This window comes from Coregonus clupeaformis, chromosome 36 (assembly GCF_020615455.1).
Source record: "Coregonus clupeaformis isolate EN_2021a chromosome 36, ASM2061545v1, whole genome shotgun sequence".
In the NCBI taxonomy this organism is placed as follows: domain Eukaryota; kingdom Metazoa; phylum Chordata; class Actinopteri; order Salmoniformes; family Salmonidae; genus Coregonus; species Coregonus clupeaformis.
The window spans coordinates 20569138-20590405 of NC_059227.1; the positions used below are offsets into that span (position 1 = coordinate 20569138).

A 21268-nucleotide genomic window follows, 5' to 3' on the forward strand; every position below is an offset into this window, starting at 1 on the left:
TATTAATAATACTCATAGTGTTGGTGACATGTTATATCCCTTTATTTTTTATTTTTTACTTTTACAATGAATGTTAAAGAGGCTTTTTAGGTTGTTTTAGAGGCTAATGGTTCACTATGGCATACCAGCCTTTAACCAAATGCCAGTTGAATAAAATAGGTGATGCTGCAGTTTTAAAAGCCTTCTATAGTGTCTCTTCAATATGAAAGTGAAACTGTTTCTGATAAAATCATCTCCCCCTCCCTTTTCCCTCAAGCTGTGTATTTCACTTTCCTCTGGGCATCAAAGAACATAGTCTGATTGTCTTTCAATAGTCATCATCCAAAGAAATTCACACACTATTATGGTTCAGTAAGTACATTTTCCTCTTTACATTTAGCACTAACTTACACATGATACAGTTAAAGGCAGATCTGATCTGAGTATTGTTCGTTCAATTGATATCCAGACTTAAACAACAAAGACAGATAATAATTTCCGAATTGATAGGCACACAGAATAATTAATGGCATCATTGGCTGCATTTACACAGGCGGCCCAATACTAATCTTTTTCCGCTAATTGGTCTTTTGAACAATCAGATCAGCTCTTTTGTCAATAAATGGTCAAAACTTCAGAATTGGTCTGCCTGTGTAAATGCAGCCATTATGTTGCAGATTAGTTGTTCTTAGGAGTGCACCTGTCTGAAAACTCATGCATTGCTCATTATTCATCCTTCGTCCAGTTATCTTATTTAACACCACTATGATTTATCAATAAGTAAAGTTGATGTGGTGTGTATAGGCTACTGGTGCAGACATGAAAATAGAATGGGTTTTATGATGCTAATTATATGGGTGTAAAATAGATGTGAGCAATTCACTTTCACTTTCTTGTTTCCTGTAGATCACATGGTCAAATAAAGGCAAGAAGGGTGCCAAGTAGGGAGGTGGGTGGGAGACTGCATAGCTTATCTCAGAGGGAACTGTCAGTCAGAATGAAAGTGAAAGATGACTATGATGTAAAGTGGTTGTCCCACTGGCTATCATAAGGTGAATGCACCAATTTGTAAGTCGCTCTGGATAAGAGCGTCTGCTAAATGACGAAAATGTAAAAAATGTAAATGTAAATATTTACATTGTCTGCACACTGGTTGTTATAGTATACAGTAAGATATGTATTTTATTGTCTGTTACATGATTAATACATATTTTTTCCCTGTTCACTCCCCTTACAGATCCAAAATGGAACGCGGAGGTAATTATTTTAACAGGACACAGGTCTACCACTTATTTAAATAATGTTTAAGGCAGATCTTAGGTTAGGCTTATATCTGTCTGGGCAGTGATCTAAACCAAAACATTTCTACTTTTAGTTTTAAGGTCTATACTTGACTTTTCTATTTTTTGTCCATTACAAAACAGAGGTGCCAATGTTGATGAAATACTACACCATCACCACTGGCAATACTATGGGTTCTCATATCCAGTTTATGAGACAACTTGGAGGAGGCTGTACTGAAGTGATGTCACCAGAGCAGAGTGATGTCATCATGGCTTTCTGTCCCATTGTCTCTCGTGCTGGTACTGATATTGAGGCAGCACTGCAGCAGATTCCAGGTAATTTAGTCAGGGCAGAATCAATCCCTCCAAAATGAATGGGAAAATAGGGCAAACAAAATAAAATGGTAATGAGGTGATGTGTATTTTGTTTTCTTTTTGACAGCTGGTAAACCTGTCATTCTGGTAGTGCTGCATCACACCTTCAACCCAGACTACACCGTACCTGACAGCAGCAGCCTAGTGACCAGAGGTGATGTAATACTCACAGTGGACTGTCTCTTCCATGAGACCCAGGGAGGACTACTGGAGTGTCATCACAATGAAGCAGCAGTCGAAGATAGTCTGAAGAAGCTTAATATACATCCTGTGGTATTTACTCATCACCACCATTTTGACACTTTGTTAATGATGTACTATGAGAACTAAAGATAACGTTTTAATCTTTCTTTCTTTTACAGACTGAATCTGGATCTGCAGTCAGTCGTTGTAAGTCCACCATTAATTCAAACTAAATTCTACAACATAACACTTTATTTACAACTAATAACTATATAATCCATATACATAGTTGTTGGTAATTATGACATGTTTTTATACAGAGGTTATATTGTTTGCATTTCAGAAACATTGACTCTATTTTGATAATTGTACTTTACTGTAGCTAACTAACATACAGCTTTTTATGTTTGCTACTATCTTACAGGTCGCCAGACACCACCATTTGTATTTGTTGTTGGGCTTGTTATTTTTGTTGTTATTTTGTGTTTGGCTGTATTTTTATTGTTTCTAGCAAGAAACAATGAGATTTATCAAAATAACCTAATGGAAATAGAGCAAGTAGCTCTAAAAAGCAATAGAGGAATAAACTGTAGAAATTACACAGACAACACAGATAGACTGACTTAATTATACATTAAAAGTAATGAATAAAGCCTAATAAAGCACCTACTCTACCTACCTCTATCTATCAGGATAGTGTATTAGTTTAAGATGGCACGATGCTCATGTAATATTGTAGGCCTACTCTGATTGTATATTCTGTGTTGTCACTTTATTCTGTTTCGACTGCCCTTCTTTTTAAATATTAAGGTCATTGAATTTCAGTTGCTGTATGAGTGTGAGTCAATTATGAAGCACAAATAGTCATCATTACACTTTGACATTAAAAACATGACACCTGTGTTGGGGTAGGAGTGATGCTGCGTTGTTAACCAAGTGGGAAGGTGCTATTTACCAGTTGTGAAGTCGTAAATACCAGTTTGCACTCGTTGAGAAACCCCTTGACTCTTTCCATATTTTGTTACGTTGCATACTTATTCTAAATTGGATTCAATAGTTTTTTCCCCTCATCAATCTACACACAATACCCCATAAAGACAAAGTAAAACAGGTTTTTAGAAAAAAAAATTGAATTTATAATAAATAATAAAATGGAAATTAACATTTACATAAGTATTCAGACCCTTTACTCAGTACTTTGTTGAAGCACCTTTGGCAGCGATTACATCCTCGAGTCTTCTTGGGTATGACGCTACAAGCTTTGCACACCTGTATTTGGGAGATTGTCCCATTCTTCTCTGCAGATCCTCTCAAGCTCTGTCAGGTTGGATGGGGAGAGCGCTGCACAGCTATTTCCAGGTCTCTCCAGAGATGTTCGGTCGAGTTCAAGTCTGGGCTCTGGCTGGGCCACTCAAGGACATTCAGAGACTTGTCCCAAAGCCACTCCTGCGTTGACTTGGCTGTGTGCTTAGGGTCGTAGTCCTGTTGGAAGGTGAACCTTCGCCCCAGTCTGAGGGCCTGAGCACTCTGGAGCAGGTTTTCATCAAGGATCTCTCTGTACTTTGCTCCGTTCATCTTTCCCTCGATCCTGACTAGTCTCCCAGTCCCTGCCACTGAAAAACATCCCTACAGCATGATGCTGCCACCAAAATGCTTCACCGTAGGGATGGGACCAGGTTTCCTCCAGATGTGATGCTTGGCATTCAGGCCAAAGAGTTCAATCTTGGTTTCATCAGACCAGAGAAGTTTCTCATGGTCTGAGAGTCCTTTAGGTGCCTTTTGGCAAACTCCAAGCGGGCAGTCATGTGCCTTTTACTGAGGAGTGGCTTCTGTCTGGCCACTCTACCATAAAGGCCTGATTGGTGGAGTTCTGCAGAGATGGTTGTCCTTCTGGAAGGTTCTCCCATCTCCACAGAGGAACTCTGGAGCTCTGTCAGCGTGACCATTGGGATCTTGGTCACCTCCCTGACCAAGGCCCTTCTCCCCCGATTGCTCAGTTTGGCCGGGCGACCAGCTCCATGAAGAGTCTTGGTGGTCCAAACTTCTTCCATTTAAGAATGATGGAGGCCACTACGTCCTTGGGGACCTTCAGTGCTGCAGAAATTTTAAGGTCCCCTTCCCCAGATCTGTGCCTCGACACAATCCTGTCTTGGAGCGCTAAGGACAATTCCTTCGATCACATGGCTTGGTTTTTGTTCTGACATGCACTGTCAACTCTGGGACCTTATATAGACAGGTGTGTGCCTTTCCAAATCATGTCCAACCAATTGAATTGACCACAGGTGGACTTTCAAGGATGGTCAACGGAAACAGGATGCACCTGAGCTCAATTTCGAGTCTCATATTAAAGGGTCTGAATACCTATGTACATTTTGTTTTTTATTTTTAATACATTTGCAAACGCTTTGTCATTATGAGGGTGTTGTGTGTAGATTGATGAGGACAAGGCTGTAATGTAACAAAATGTGGAAAAAGTCAAGAGGTCTGAATACTTTCCGAATGAACTGTACATACAGTTAAAGTCGGAAGTTTACATACACCTTAGCCAAATACATTTAAACTCAGTTTTTCACAATTCCTGACATTTAATCCTAGTAAAAATGCACTGTATTAGGTCAGTTAGGATCACCACTTTATTTTAAGAATGTGAAATGTCAGAATAATAGTAGAGAGAATGATTTATTTCAGCTTTTATTTATTTCATCACATTCCCAGTGGGTCAGAAGTTTACATACACTCAATTAGTATTTGGTAGCATTGCCTTTAAATTGTTTAACTTGGGTCAAACGTATTGGGTAGCCTTCCACAAGCTTCCCACAATAAGTTGGGTGAATTTTGGCCCATTCCTCCTGACAGAGCTGGTGTAACGGTGTCAGGTTTGTAGGCCTCCTTGCTCGCACACGCTTTTTCAGTTCTGCCCACAAATATTCTATAGGATTGAGGTCAGGGCTTTGTGATGGCCACTCCAATACCTTGACTTTGTTGTCCTTAAGCCATTTTGCCACAACTGAACCAGACTTGTGGTCTACACATTTTTTCTGAGGTCTTGGCTGATTTCTTTTGATTTTCCCATGATGTCAAGCTAAGAGGCACTGAGTTTGAAGGAAGGCCTTGAAATACATCCACAGGTACACCTCCAATTGACTCAAATGATGTCAATTAGCCTATCAGAAGCTTCTAAAGCCATGACATCATTTTCTGGAATTTTCCAAGCTGTTTAAAGGCAGAGTCAACTTAGTGTATGTAAACTTCTGACCCACTGGAATTGTGATACAGTGAATTATAAGTGAAATAATCTGTCTGTAAACAATTGTTGTGAAAATGCACAAAGTAGATGTCCTAACCAACTGCCAAAACTATAGTTTGGTTACAAGAAATGTGTGGAGTGGTTGAAAAACGAGTTTTAATGACTCCAACCTAAGTATATGTAAACTTCCGACTTCACCTGTACATACAGTCTACTACTCAATGGGGAGAGCATGTACAGCAACAACACCGGGACACAGTGCCTTTCGCTCCCGCTTGACAAGCACTACTGTCCGGCAACAGCGTGGAAAGTAGCTACCTAGTAGTCAATATAAGGGTGACAGTCACCGTAAGCACACACATACAACGGATGAAGCAACAGTACACCCATCATCAGTACTTTTATTAAAAAATAATCAATGGTCAGTTTTATAACTGAACATTGACAATTTTTTGTTTAAAACTAACAGTGAAATACAGCTCAGATTCATCCTCTGGTTTCAAAACAGAAGTCCAAACTCTTGCAGTATGGTAGCTCAATATACGGTAGTTCCGTGGTTAGAAACAGAAGGAAAAAAACACAGCTTAATCACACCTCTACAGCAGAGCGCTTTCGACACACACATTCCTTTCGGTACACCAACTCCTTTCCACACGCCCACTGCTTTCATTTCGACACACCCACTTGCCCATACTCCGGTCGCCATATTGGGCTGCAGCTACCCCTTTCTCGTTCTCTGAGATCACTCACTCTTGACTGTAATGAAATAAACGTCATCATGCTACCACCATAGAGGTACTATATTTACGGCTACCACCTCTTCACTCGCTGTAAGTTTGACTTTCTCTCATAATCAAACAGATCAACTGGCAAGAACCACAAGGCTACAAGGTATGTCATGTTTACTTTTTCAAATACATCGCAACTTAAACATTAAACATTAGGCTGTTTTAATCAAACCAACTTTGGACCTGTTTGTTGTTGATTGTGTGTCGAGGGAAATGTCAATAGTTACACTGTTGTTTTTGTTGCATGTGGAAATCCTTCAAACATCCAAAAACTCATCCCTGTTCCAGGCATTAAAAAGGAGTAAAAGAGTAATGTTGGAGTTTGGCGTAGAATTAGAAATAAATGGATTCCTATTAGATAAGAGGCTACACTGATATTGCTTTCTATTGATGATAGTACGCCTACTAGTGAAGGTGAAAGATTATCGTTGGAAACAGTCACACAGAAACAGTCACAGGTTGTGAAGTAACAAATACTTTATTTTTATTTGTTTCTTTTCCTACAGAACCACAATGGAACACACAGGTAATTTTCAATAGTACATCATGTCTTTGAAAATTTTTGTCATTTATACTACTACAGTCACCTCCCAAATTATTGGCACCCTTGATAAAGATTAGCAAAAAACACTGTATAAAATAAATACCAAAAATACTGAGCAATGTTGTATGGTCCAACATTTTTGAAATTTAATTTATTTTATACTAATACAATTGCTTAGAGAGAGATTTTGTTTAACAAGTAATATATACTTTTCTCTCAAAAAGATAGGTGTCAATATTGTTGGCAGCCCTAAAGATTCTTATATACTGAGTGTACAAAACATTCGGAACACTTGCTCTTTCCATGATATAGACTGACCAGGTGAATCCAGGTGAAATGTATGATCCCTTATTGATGTCACCTGTTAAATCCATTTTAATCAGTGTAGATGAAGGGGAGGAGACAGGTTAAAGAAGGATTTTTATCCTTTGGATTATTGAGACATAGATTGTGTATGTGTGCCATTCAGAGGGTGAATGGGCAAGACAACATACACTGCTCAAAAAAAATTAAGGGAACACTTACAATGTAACTCCAAGTCAATCACACTTCTGTGAAATCAAACTGTCTACTTAGGAAGCAACACTGATTGACAATACATTTCACATGCTGTTGTGCAAATGGAATAGACAACAGGTGGAAATTATAGGCAATTAGCAAGACACCCCCAATAAAGAAGTGGTTATGCAGGTGGTGACCACAGACCACTTCTCAATTCCTATGCTTCCTGGCTGATGTTTTGGTCACTTTTGAATGCTGGCGGTGCTTTCACTCTAGTGGTAGCATGAGACGGAGTCTACAACCCACACAAGTGGCTCAGGTAGTGCAGCTCATCCAGGATGGCACATCAATGCGAGCTGTGGCAAGAAGGTTTGCTGTGTCTGTCAGCGTAGTGTCCAGAGCATGGAGGCGCTACCAGGAGACAGGCCAGTACATCAGGAGACGTGGAGGGAGGCCGTAGGAGGGCAACAACCCAGCAGCAGGACCGCTACCTCCGCCTTTGTGCAAGGAGGAGCAGGAGGAGCACTGCCAGAGCCCTGCAAAATGACCTCCAGCAGGCCACAAATGTGCATGTGTCTGCTCAACGGTCAGAAACAGACTCCTCCAAACGAGCTTCAATGCCATACAACAATCCTTCAGTAACCTCCAACTGCTCTTAAACACTAGTAAAACTAAATGCATGCTTTTCAATCGAACGCTGCTGGCACCCGCCCCACCCGACTAGAATCACCACTCTCGACGGGTCTGACCTAGAGTATGTGGACAACTACAAATACCTAGGTGTCTGGTTAGACTGTAAACTCAACTTCCAGACTCACATAAAGAATCTCCAATCCAAAGTTAAATCTAGAATCGGCTTCCCTATTTGCAACAAAGCCTCCTTCACTCATGCTGCCAAACATGCCCTCGTAAAACTGACTATCCTACCGATCCTTGACTTCGGCGATGTCATTTACAAAATAGCCTCCAACACTCTACTCAGCAAATTGGATGCAGTCTATCACAGCGCCATCCGTTTTGTCTCCAAAGCCCCATACACTACCCACCACTGTGACCTGTACGCTCTTGTTGGCTGGTCCTCACTACATGTTCGTCGTCAAACCCACTGGCTCCAGGCCATCTATAAATCACTGCTAGGCAAATCCCGCCTTATCTTAGCTCATTGGTCACCATAGCAGCACCCACCCGTAGTCTGCGCTCCAGCAGGTATATCTCACTGGTCATTCCCAAAGCCAACACCTCCTTTGGCCGCCATTCCTTCCAGTTCTCTGCTGCCAATGACTGGAACAATTGCAAAAATCTCTGAAGCTGGAGACTCTTATCTCCCTCAATAACTTTAAGCATCAGTTGTCAGAGCACCTTACCGATCACTGCACCTGTACACAGCCCATCTGAAATTAGTCCACCCAACTACCTCATCCCTATATTGTTATTTATTTTGCTCTTTTTGCACCCCAGTATCTCTATTTGCACATAATCTCTTGCACATCTAGCATTCCAGTGTTAATACTATTGTAATTATTTTGCACTATAGCCTATTTATTGCCTTACCTCCATAACTTGCTACATTTGCACACACTGTATATATATTTTCTGTTGTATTTTGACTTTGTGTTTTTTACCCCATATGTAACTCTGTGTTGTTTTTATTGCACTGCTTTGCTTTATCTTGGCCAGGTCGCAGTTGTAAATGAGAACCTGTTCTCAACTGGCTTACCTGGTTAAATAAAGGTGAAAAAAAAAAAAAAAACTTTATGAGGGTGGTATGAGGGCCCGGCGTCCAGGTGGGGTTGTGTTCAGCCCAACACCGTGCAGGACGTTTGGCATTTGCCAGAGAACACCAAGATTGGCAAATTCGCCACTAGCGCCTGTGCTCTTCACAGATGAAAGCAGGTTCACACTGAGCACATGTGACAGACGTGACAGCGTCTGGAGACGCCGTGGAGAATGTTCTGCTGCCTGCAACATCCTCCAGCATGACCGGTTTGGCGGTGGGATCAGTCATGGTGTGGGGGTGGCATTTCTTTGGGGGGCCGCACAGCCCTCCATGTGCTCGTCCAGAGGTAGCCTGACTGCCATTAGGTACCGAGATGAGATCCTCAGACCCCTTGTGAGACCATATGCTGGTGCGGTTGGCCCTGGGTTCCTCCTAATGCAAGACAATGCTAGACCTCATGTGGCTGGAGTGTGTCAGCAGTTCCTGCAAGAGGAAGGCATTGATGCTATGGACTGGCCCGCCCGTTCCCCAGACCTGAATCCAATTGAGCACATCTGGGACATCATGTCTCGCTCCATCCACCAACGCCACGTTGCACCACAGACTGTCCAGGAGTTGGCAGATGCTTTAGTCCAGGTCTGGGAGGAGATCCCTCAGGAGACCATCCGCCACCTCATCAGGAGCATGCCCAGGCGTTGTAGGGAGGTCATACAGGCACGTGGAGGCCACACACACTACTGAGCCTCATTTTGACTTGTTTTAAGGACATTACATCAGAGTTGGATCAGCCTGTAGTGTGGTTTTCCACTTTAATTTTGAGGGTGACTCCAAATCCAGACCTCCATGGGTTGATAAATTTGATTTCCATTGATAATTTTTGTGTGATTTTGTTGTCAGCACATTCAACTATGTAAAGAAAAAAGTATTTAATCAGATTATTTCATTCATTCAGATCTAGGATGTGTTGTTTAAGTGTTCCCTTTATTTTTTTGAGCAGTGTATTTAAGTGCCTTTGAACTGGGTATGGTATTAGGTGCCAGGAGCACTGTTTTGAGCTTGTCAAGAACTGCAACGCTGCTGTTTTTTTTTAGCTCAACAATTTCCCGTGTGCATCAAGAATGGTCCCCACCCAAAAGACATCCAGCCAACTTAACACAACTGTTAGGAGCATTGGAGTTAACATTGGCCAGCATCCCTGTGGAAATCTTTCGACATCTTGTAGTGTCCATGCCCCGATGAATTGAGGCTGTTCTGAGGGCCAAAGTGGATACAACTCAATATTAAGAAGGTGTTCCTAAAGCTTTGTGCACTCTGTGTAAATTAAATCGAACAAAATTATATCTGCATTAATATTCAAGTTTTTAAGTTCATCTCAGCTTAAGAAACGGTATTGTGGCCTTGTGTGGCTTCCTTTACCACTGGGGTATAAAAATGACCTAGCAGGCATGTAAAATCCATTTGTCACCCATCACCATGGGGAAAGGCAAAGAACTCAAAAATGAAAAGAGACAAATGGTTGTTGACGTTCATAAATCAGGCAATGGGCACACAAAACAATAGTTTAAAAAAACAGAGTAAACCAAGTGTTAATATAAGTGTTGTCAAGCAGAGACTCTTTCCCAATCCCAAATTGACTCTTATCACCTATCCACTGTGGACTTGTAGATCTGAGAGGGATGGACAGGTAGGAGTCGATTTCATTACAGTGATGGGCGAAACATTTGTAACAGAAATTGGCAATTAAAAGAAAGGAAACTCACAGTAGGCCCATTGACCTTTTTCTGCCATATGTTACTTTCATCTTTTGGGTCGCCTGGGCATGGGGGTCATCGTTCTATAATATTCAAGTACAGAACTGTAAAGCAGAGATCCAGTGTCCTACAGGACCTTACAAACTTTTATTGTGAAAACTGCAATAAGGACAATCATGCATGGACCAATATTGTCAAAAGGGCTTCAATATGATTTCTGTCTGGAGATCAACATCTATTCTGGTAGTAGGACACTGTATTTTGATGTCCACATAGAATAAGATTGACGTGGTATACCAACCCTTACGAACACAGGATTAGCCTGCGTGTGAATCCAAAGGCAATATGAACTCCTTGGTTCTGTTTTATTCAGTGCAGCAGTGTAGTATTGTAGCCTACTCGAGCAGTGTAGCAGTATCAGTGTTTCTAGAGCCCCAGCCACCATCATTGTCCACGAATAGCCACACAAAAAAGGGGAATGGTTGCCTTGCACCGATGTTGCAGCAAATCTATACTTTGGATGCTGATATAATGTAACCTTTCTAACCGTGCACTACACGCGCTCAAACAACATGGCTACAATGTAGCCACCTACTGATTTAATGGTTTGATACACTTACATTGTGAAATGTCTACCCATACTGTACACTTCCCTTAGCAAGGTTAGCTGCCATTTCTCCATGTTTGAATCCCCCTCTGTCATTTTCCCCTGACAACGATCCACATAACCAGTGTTTGTATTCGGTTATTTGAATAGCTATGCTGTGCTGATATTTCCAATTGGCTATCTACTTATGAAAAATATTGCCCAGACAAACATTGCCAGAAGATACCGTTCTTACCGTTAAACTTGTTTATACTGAACTGCACTGTGGTCAGAACGCAATCATTGTTACATTAAGACACAGTGGAGACGGCGTGAGACATGGGTAGGAAGACGTAGGGATGGTTTAGTTAGGGGTGATGGTATATGCTAGGGGTGATGGTATATGCTAGGGGGGATGGTATATGCTAGGGGGATGGTATATGTTAGGGGTGATGGTATATGCTAGGGGGTGATGGTATATGCTGGGGTGATGGTATATGTTAGGGGGTGATGGTATATGCTAGGGGTGTGCCGACATGGCCATACTCGTATTCGTAATCGTATCCGTAAATTGACAGTTGATAGTCATATCGGATCAGATGACAGTCGTGATCTGAAAAAAACGAATCTGTTTTTAATATGCCTAAGTACAAAGCTCCCTGCACATTCTCACAAAAAAGTCTGCAGATTAGGAGCAGCGTCGAGGGTGCGTGTTTGTCCTCAATTTGCAGCGGGCTGCCATGTTTGCTGTCACTTAGTCAGAATGCACATCAGCGTTTCATATTTTTTCCCTATCCTTTCCTGTCACGATCGTCGTAAGAACCGGACCAAGGCGCAGCGTGATAGGCGTACATCTTTTAATGAGTACTTTAACACCAACAACAAAAAAACAAAACGATGCGTGAAGTCTAAAGGTTCACCAACACAAACCTATACAGATCAAGATCCCACAATTAACTGTGCCAAACAGGCTGCCTAAGTATGGTTCCCAATCAGAGACAACAAGAATCAGCTGCCTCTGATTGGGAACCACCCTGGCCAACATAGAAAACAACGATCTAGAACAGAAACCTAGAAAACTAAACATAGAAACTAACACCCTGGCTAAACATTAAAGAGTCCCCAGAGCCAGGGCGTGATAGCCCCCCAAAGGCGCGGACTGCGACGCACCAACCAAACACCACAGGGAGGGGGCCGGGTGGGCATTCCGCCTCGGAGGCGGATCCGGATCGGGCACGACCACCACTCTCTCTCTCGCCCTCGTGGTCTGGCCCTGCTGGCCGGAGCTGGACTGAACACCGGTGGGAGCGGATTGCTCTGGCTCCGGCGTGGAGCAGCTGACCGGTGCGGACCAGGCACAGGTGGAACAGGCACGGACCCGTGCCGGACTGGCGGCGCGTACCACTGGCTTGGTGCGGGGAGCAGGAACGGGCCGGACCGGGCTGGCGACGCGCACCACTGGCGGTGCGGGGAGCAGGGACGGACCGGGCTGACGGCGCGCACCACAGGCTTGGTGCGGGAAGCCAGAACAGGGCTGGACCGGGCTGGCGCAGCGCACCACTGGCTGGGGTGCGGGGAGCGAGGCGGGCCGGACCGGGCTGGCGACACGCACCACAGCTGGTGCGGGGAGCAGGAACAGGCCGGACCGGGCTGGCGGCGCGCACCACTGGCTGGTGCGGGAGCAGGAATAGGCCGTCCGGGCTGGCGGCGCACCACTGGCAGTGGGGGTGGGAACGGGCCGGACGGGCTGGCGACGCGCACCACTGGCGAGTGCGGGGAGCGGAAGCAGGCGGAGCGGGCGGACCGGGCTGACGACCGCGCACCACTGGCTTGTGCGGGGAGGAGGAGCCCGGGCCGGACGGGCTGGCGGTCACGCACCACAGCCTTGGTGCGGGGAGCAGGAACAGGCCGGACCGGGCGCGCGCACCACTGGCTTGGTGCGGGAGCAGGGAACAGGCCGGCCAGGGCTGGCGACCGGGCACCACTGGCTTGGTGCGGGAGCGGGAAGCGGGCCGGACCGGGCTGACGACGCGCACCACTGGCTTGGTGCGGGGAGCAGGAACAGCCGGACCGGGCTGGCGGCGCGCACCACTGCCTTGGTGCGGGGAGCAGGAGCAGGGCCTGAGCCGGGCTGGCGACGCGCACCACTGGCTTGTGCGGGGAGCAGGAACAGGCCGGGCCGGGTTGGCGATGCGCACCACAGGCTTGGTGCGGGGGCAGGAACAGGCCGGGCCGGGCTGGCGCGCGCACCACAGGCTTGGTGCGAGGGGGAGTAGGAACAGGCCGGGCCGGGCTGGCGGCCGCGCACCACAGGCTTGGTGCGAGGACAGGAACAGACCGGACCCGGGCTGGCGGCGCGCACCACAGGCTTGGTGCGGGAGCAGGAACAGGCCGGACCGGGCTGGCGGTGTGCCACCACAGGCTTGGTGCGGGGAGCAGGAACAGGCCGGACCGGGCTGGCGGCGTGCACCACAGGCTTGGTGCGGGGGAGCAGGGACAGGCTGGACCTGGCTGGCGGCCGCGCACCACAGGCTTAGTGCGAGGCAGGAACAGGCCGGACCGTCACTGGGAACACACACCACTGGACTTGTGCTGGGATCAGAGCAGGGCCGGACCGGACTGGTAACACACCCCAGTACCTCTCGCCGTGCCTCTACACTCTCCTTCCCCCTCATGACCAATGGCCCCCGTAACCTGGTGGCTTCCTCTCCTAGTTCACAAACTTCGCCCTGTAGCTGCCTCCAGCAGCCCCGTCGTCCATGCCGTGTGCCCCCAAAATGTTTTATTAAGGGTTGCTCTCGCCCTGTCCGGCGGCGGCACGGTTGCGCCGTACCTCCTCTCTCGCCAGGGCTTTAACCTTTGCCCATGGCCCTTTGCCTGCGAACATGTCTCCCAAGACCACCATTTGGCCACCTGGGACATCGCCAACTTCTCCAGTTCCTTTCCCGGTGTTTGCTCCTGAACACGCTGCTTGGTCCTTCTATGGTGGGATCTTCTGTCACGATCATCGTAAGAACCGGACCAAGGCGCAGCGTGATAGCGTACATCTTTTAATGAGTACTTTAACACCAACAACAAAACAACAAAATGATACGTGAAGTCTAAAGGTTCACCAACACAAACCTATACAGATCAAGATCCCACAATTAACTGTGCCAAACAGGCTGCCTAATATGGTTCCCAATCAGAGATAACGAGAATCAGCTGCCTCTGATTGGGAACCACCCTACCAACATAGAAAACAACGATCTAGAACAGAAACCTAGAAAACTAAACATAGAAACTAACACCCTGGCTCAACATTAAAGAGTCCCCAGAGCAAGGGCGTGACATTTCCCGCTTGTTAGATATTATGCACATTGATAGCTTGATAGCAAACGTCCTCACCATGTGATGTATTATAGTAGCAGGCAGCAGCAATCTAAACAGTGGAGGCTCCTCAGAGGAGGAAGGGGAGGACCATCCTCATCAGTGAATTAAATAAAAATAGTGAAACATTAAAAAGTTAATATTTTTAGATAAAACTATACTAAATATATTCACGTTACCAAATAATGTATTAAAACACACTGTTTTGCAATGAAGGTCTACAGTAGCCTCAACAGCACTCTGTAGGGTAGCACCATGGTGTAGCCGGACGACAGCTAACGTCTGTCCTCTTCTGGGTACATTGACTTCAATACAAAACCTTGAAGGCTCATGGTTCTCACCCCCTTCCAAAGACTTATACAGTAATTATGACAACTTCCAGAGGACGTCTTCCAACCTATTAGAGCTCTTGCATTATGAACTGACACTTTGTCCACCCAATCAAAGGATCAGCGAATGAATCTAGTACTGAAAGCATAAGCTATATCTAGGTAGCACTGCAGTGCATCAAATGTGGTGAGTAGTTGACTCAAAGAGAGAAAGACAATAGTTGAACAGTTTTTGCACAAATACATTTCTTCCAAAATGAAGGAGAAATGAGAGAGAGAGAGACTACAAAATTGCTTTATCACTGTACACTGTCCTGCATGATTGTAGCGGGTTTACTAACGTGTTAGTTCTAGTAGTTCTCGTTGACTATGATGTCATGACTTGCCCTCGTGGGCTGAGGTTCAAAGATGCCGGCTAGGCAAGATTTGAACATCCACTCTCCTGGGGGCCAGTTTTATGACCCGGTCGTAAATTCCTTGCAGAAACTTTATTTTCCGTGCCATGCAGTATTGGGAGAGGGAATTTCCCTGTGGAACAAAGGAAGTCTTCCGCCAAGACTCCAACATCCAAAAGTGGATAATGAAACAATATTCCTACTTCAAAGAATGTGGGGAAATGGTCGAGTGGGGACTTAAAGAACAATCCTGTCTAATTCGTTACTATGTTGTGATGTCATTAAAGACGGTGGAACAACATAACTTGCTCTGCAGACCAGCTCGGCTCTATTTCTTGTGTAATAAAGTGTATCTTGATTCTACAAAACTCTGGAAGTGCTTTATTTTTAATGAGGATAAGGACGATTTTCCACAACACTTCGGCCAAGAAACACAAGCTCCAGACCAAAGGAAATTTGTCCTTTGGTCTGGAGTCAAAATGTGAGACTATTGGTTCCAACCGCTGTGGCTTTGTGTGACGCGGTGTGGGTGAACAGATAATCTCTGCATGTGTATTTCCCACCGTAAAGCATGGAGGAGGAGATGTTATGGTGTGGGGGTGCTTTGCTGGTGACACTGTCTGTGATTTATTTAGAATTCAAGGCATACTTAACCAGCATGGCTACCACAGCATTCTGCAGTGATACGCCATCGCATCTGGTTTGGGCTTAGTGGGACTATCATTTGTTTTTCAACAGGACAATGACCCAACACACCTCCAGGCTGTGTAAGGGCTATTTTACCAAGAAGGAGAGTGATGGAGTGCTGCATCAGATGACCTGGCCTACACAATCCCTCAACCTCAACCCAATTGAGATAGTTTGGGATGAGTCGGACCGCAGAGTGAAGGAAAAGCAGCCAACAAGTGCTCAGCATATGTGGGAACTCCTTCAAGACTGTTGGAAAAGCATTCCAGGTGAATGATTGAGAGAATGCCAAGAGTGTGCAAAGCTATCATCAAGGCGAAAGGTGGCTATTTGAAGAATGTCAAATCTAAAATATATTTTGATTTGTTTAACTTTATTGGTTAGTACATGATTCCATATGTGTTATTTCATAGTTTTGATGTATTCACTATTATTCTACAATGTAGAAAATAGTCAAAGTAAAGGAAAACCCTGGAATGAGTAGGTGTGTCCAAACTTTTGACTGGTACTGGACGTTGCACACTTTCATTCATAGGCTAGGTTGTAGCAACCTCATGATGGGTACATTGAACATTCTAGTATCATGTAGTAGCCTAAACCTATGCTGCCATGCTCATTAAAAAAAAAAATCCTCCCTCATCTTAAAAGGCCCCAACTGCCACTGAATCTAAATGATCAGACCAAAAACATGCAAGGAAAACTGATCGGGTGAAATTATGAAGCAAGTGGCTGGAGAAATGCAGCTCACTCTATCCAATCAGAGCTTGCAGGATCAACGTACAACCCGCCCTTCTTTTTACAGACAGCCAGTTGAGTTATACAGAAAATTGCCCATATCCGTTACTACTCGGCACAATCCTACTATATGCCACTGTATTCAAAATGTTACCTTTTCAACACTGATATATCGAGAAGATTGAAATACTGCTAGTTTTACAGAAGACTGCCCTTTTCGTCCTCATGCTAGATAGCAGTAGCCACCACAGCCATTTAGAATGGCAGTGTCAGCCAATCAGGTCCTTTGTTGTTCAACGCTACGTGCCATTCCATAATGGCTGTTGTGGCTAGTGGTAGCTAGCATGAGGACGAAAAGGGACGTTTTCTGGGAAAACTAGCAGTATTTCAATCTTCTTGATGGAGCAATGTGGATAAAGGTAACATTTGGAGTACAGTGGCATATCCCATCCCTGCATTGAGGTACGTTTTCTGACCAATATCTGCCGGCGTCTTCCACGGTGTCTTGATGTAACCATGATTGCGTTCCGACCTCAGTGCAGGAAGTGTAAACAAGCGCAACTGTTGTCGATATCTTCTGGCAGCAACAAACACTGCAGTATAAATTCTCCATATTGAATACCCTCTTCGAGATTACTTCATTCCTGAAACGCCTTCTTTGCAGAGACAACAAATGAGATTCTCATCTCATTCACCACGACAGTAAAAGGGGCAGCCTCTTGTGGCCAACCAGTAGGAACAGGTTTTGTGTTGAGCAGACACAAAACATGCATTCCCCTACATGGTCCCCAAGCCTTATAGCTGGTCCAGAGACAGTGTCTAACAATACTGGATGTGATTTCTGTATGAATAATACTCATAGCGTTGGTGACAAGTTCAGTGATGCCAATTTAGCAATTTTGTTGCTAGATTTAGCAACTTTTCAGACTACCCTGGCAACTTCTTTTTCAAACAGCACCTAGCAACAAATTTAGCTACTTTTAAAAATTTATTTGGAACTTTTAGCAAATTTTTTAAAGTGACTCAAACGCTAAAATGCACGCATTTTCCCTCTAAATGACACAAAAACTATTTTCTCTGTCACACACTCATTCACAACACACGTGCCTGGCTGCAAAAGTGCATTGTGAGTGATGTCAGCAGCAGGCCAACAGCAGTTTCAGCAAATTGCAAATAATTGTTGGCTGACTGCAGCAGCCGTAGTATGCGTTCGGCGAGACAAACACAATGAATATAGTTGGTCACAAATGTTTGAGCTTGAACAGAACTTACAACATCAATCAACATGTCTCAATCAAAATTGTACAGCCAGAAGTACAGAAAAGAGTGGGAGTCTGTACCTGAATTTAAAGTGTGGCTGAAGCCAGTAATTGAGGAGGATTGTCGGGCATACTGTGCGTACTGCAAATCAGATATGCTTGCAAAAATGTATGACATCAAAAAACACTGTGCTACAGCAAAGCATATAGATAAATCAAAACTGTACAACCCCGCAACGCAGTCTATATTACCGCAGTTGGTTAAGAAAGTGGATAACTGCAAAAGCGCAGAAGCTACTATGGCAATGGCCATTGCGGATCATTGTTCACTGCTAGCATGCAACCATTTAGGTATGGCTTGTAAAGCTGCCTTTTCAGATTCTGTGGCAGCAATGTGGGGGATGAGAAGTTCAGTCTCCTTTTGGATGAGTCCACTGATGTCAGTGTCTCGAAATACCTGGGTGTGGTGATTCGGTATTTCAGTGCTAAAAAAATAACCGTTGTGTCCACATTTCTCGGGTTGGTTGAATTGGAGGGGCGATGCCAGATCAATAGCAAAGGCAGTAGTTGAGTTTCTTGAGAAGTGTAACCTTAAAAAAGAGAATCTTCATGGTATTGGAACTGATAATGCGTCCGTGATGACTGGGGTACTATGCGGGTGCACAAGATTTTAAAGGAAGAATGTGCATTGCCCAATTTGGTACTCATCTGCTGTGTGTGCCATTCTTTACGCAGCATCCAAAGAAACCATCCCTAGGAGCGTTGAGTACTAAATCAGGGAAACCTACAACTGGTTTTGATTTCCCCAAAATGGTGCAAGGCATATAAAGCAGTTTATGCCACCATTAATTGTGGCCAGAAACCCTTGCAGATCACCAAAGTGTGTGCCACACATTGGCTATCGATTGAGCCTGCGGTAACTCGTATATTGAGCCAGTGGGAAGAACTGAAACTCCACTTTGAGTTGACCAAGGCCAGTGAGCATTGCTACATGGCGGATGTGCTCCACGCCATGTACATGGACAAGACCAACTATGTCTACCTGACATTCTTGAAATCAATCTGTCCGGTACAAGTTGCAGTGAAGTCATTTTGAGGGAGAGCAAACAGATCCTGTCAAGCTTTTGGACAATCTGGTACACCTCTTAACATCAATTTGCAGCAGAGTAGTCAACCCTATGGCAAAAATTGATGTCCTGAAGGATGCCATTGATGAACATCTCAGTCCATCACCATACCTTGGGTACCTTTTCGAGAGCACGGTGTACCAACTCAGTCATGCGCCAGAGGACGAAAAGGTCATTCGGAGACAGTGCATCAACTACATGTGTTGCTTTAAGCAAGGAGCTGCAAGCAAGGCTCCCAGACATCCTAGAAGCCTTGCGAAACATGGCCTTGTTCAGTGTTAAGGAAACGCTAAAGCACAATAAAGGCACCACTGAAATTATTAAAGTAGTTGAGCTACTGGGGTACCAGCCCCAAACAATTGATAACATTGTTTCCCAAAGGAGAAACTTCCATCTGTTTAGGTGGGACTGAAAATACAGTCGAGTTTAGGAGTGAAGTGAATAACTACACGGACTCTTCCGGGTCCAATCCATTTGAAGAACTGTGCAAAGCTGCAGTCGCTGCCCTCTCATTGCCACACTCAAATGCGGAGGTTGAACAGCTGTTCAGCCAAATGAGTGTGGTCAAGTCAAAGTTAAGAAATAGAATGTCACTGCACACTCTCAACTCCATACTCCTGGTGCGGACTGAAGCTGGCTGGTGATACCTGTTACCAGCATAAACTACCAAGTGAAGTTCTGCAGCAGTTTGGCACCACAGCAGCATACAGCTTTAAGGCCACTCCATCCTCTTCTGCTGGTTCCAGCTCTGTGACAATGCAGTTGGACAGTGAAGATGAAGAGGATTTCCTTGCCAATCTATGATTCATCATATTTACAGTACGTCTGCAAGGAGTGGACTTTCTGGAACTAGCGGAGACACAAAGCTGATGGTGGCAGTGTGCACTGTAGTGTGAAGAACAGCGGCAATATTTCTGGAGGAAACCATTGAGCAGCTAGCCAGCCAAGCAGCACAACAACCTGGAGAGAGCTGGAGAGAGATGCCTAGCGCACACATCATTATTTGAGTTAAGTTGCTTGTTCAATAAGATAGCATATATACCTTGTTATTAGCTTGTACCTATAATTGTTGATCATTACATTTACATTTTAGTCATTTAGCAGGCGCTCTTATCCAGAGCGACTTACAGTTAGTGAATACATATTTTTTTTATACCGGCCCCGTGTGATCGAACCCACAACCCTGGCATTGCAAAGCGCCATGCTCTATCAACTGAGCTACATCCCTGCGGCCATTCCCTCCCCTACCCTACCCTACCCTACCCTACCCTACCCTGGACGACGCTGGGCCAATTGTGCGCCGCCCATGAGTCTCCCGGTCGCGGCCGGCTGCGACAGAGCCTGGATTCGAACCAGGATCTCTAGTGGCACAGTTAGCACAGCGATGCAGTGCCTTAGACCACTGCGCCACTCGGGAGTCCAGTTAGGTAACATGTTAACTAACTACCAATTCACTGCTTAAAACTCTAATTGTTCAGAATGTGTAGGTTTACTAGTTAAACAGAAAATAAATAACATGTAATTGTTCAATAATTTGTAATGTGTAATTGTTCAATAATTCAATGTGTTGTGTTTAAAAATACAAATATCTGATCATATAAAATGTGTTGTGTTTATATTACTTGTACAAAGAAAAATATGTGATAATAAACAAACAAATCTAAACTAACAAATCATATTTGTCGCCGAGATGGCCAGTCAATTTGAGTAACGTTATTGTGTATTCTACGTGATGACGCAGTTTAGCAACAAATCGACCTGCATCTAGCAACTTCCCCTGAAAATGAGTTGGCAACACTGGACAAGTTATATCCCTTTTTGTTTTCTTTTTTACTTTTACAATGTTAAAGAGGCTTTTTAGGTTGTTTTAGAGGTTAATGGTTCACTATGGCATACCAGTCTTTAACCAAATGCCAGTTGAATAAAATAGGTGATGCTGCAGTTTTAAAAGCCTTCTATAGTGTCTCTTCAATATGAAAGTGAAACTGTTTCTGATAAAATAATCTCCCCTCCCCTTTTCCCTCAAGCTGTGTATTTCACTTTCCTCTGGGCATCAAAGACGGAAGTCAGATTGTCTTTCAATACTCATCATCCAAAGAAATTCACACACCATTATGGTTCGGTAAGTCAATTTTCCTGCTTACATTTAGCACTAACTTACACATGATACAGTTAAAGGCAGATCTGATCTGTGTATCGTTCGTTCAATTGATATTGTCGTATCGAGTAAATGCTGGCAATTATTGCTGATAAACAAAGGAGTCCGCTCATACTGAACCTTTGATCATAAGTTTATTCATATCACAAGCTTTCAGCATGAGTTACAGGCGTCATGAGACCCGGAGAGCAGTGTCCTCAAATTGTAATGGCTGCTCTAACACCCCCTGCCTCCAGCATATACTTATAAACAATG

The 21268-nt window shown here is 44.3% G+C and overlaps 1 protein-coding gene across 1 annotated transcript; it reads left to right on the forward strand.

Moving 5' to 3' along the window:
* The first annotated feature begins 262 nt into the window (after positions 1 to 262).
* LOC123482719 lies at positions 263 to 2606 on the forward strand. The gene is made up of 6 exons (XM_045211302.1): positions 263 to 351; positions 1217 to 1236; positions 1404 to 1598; positions 1705 to 1910; positions 2000 to 2027; positions 2245 to 2606. Exons 1-6 carry the CDS (start codon positions 344 to 346, stop codon positions 2445 to 2447), a joined length of 660 nt encoding a protein of 219 aa, XP_045067237.1. The 5' UTR covers positions 263 to 343; the 3' UTR covers positions 2448 to 2606.
* Positions 2607 to 21268: the final 18662 nt, after the last annotated feature.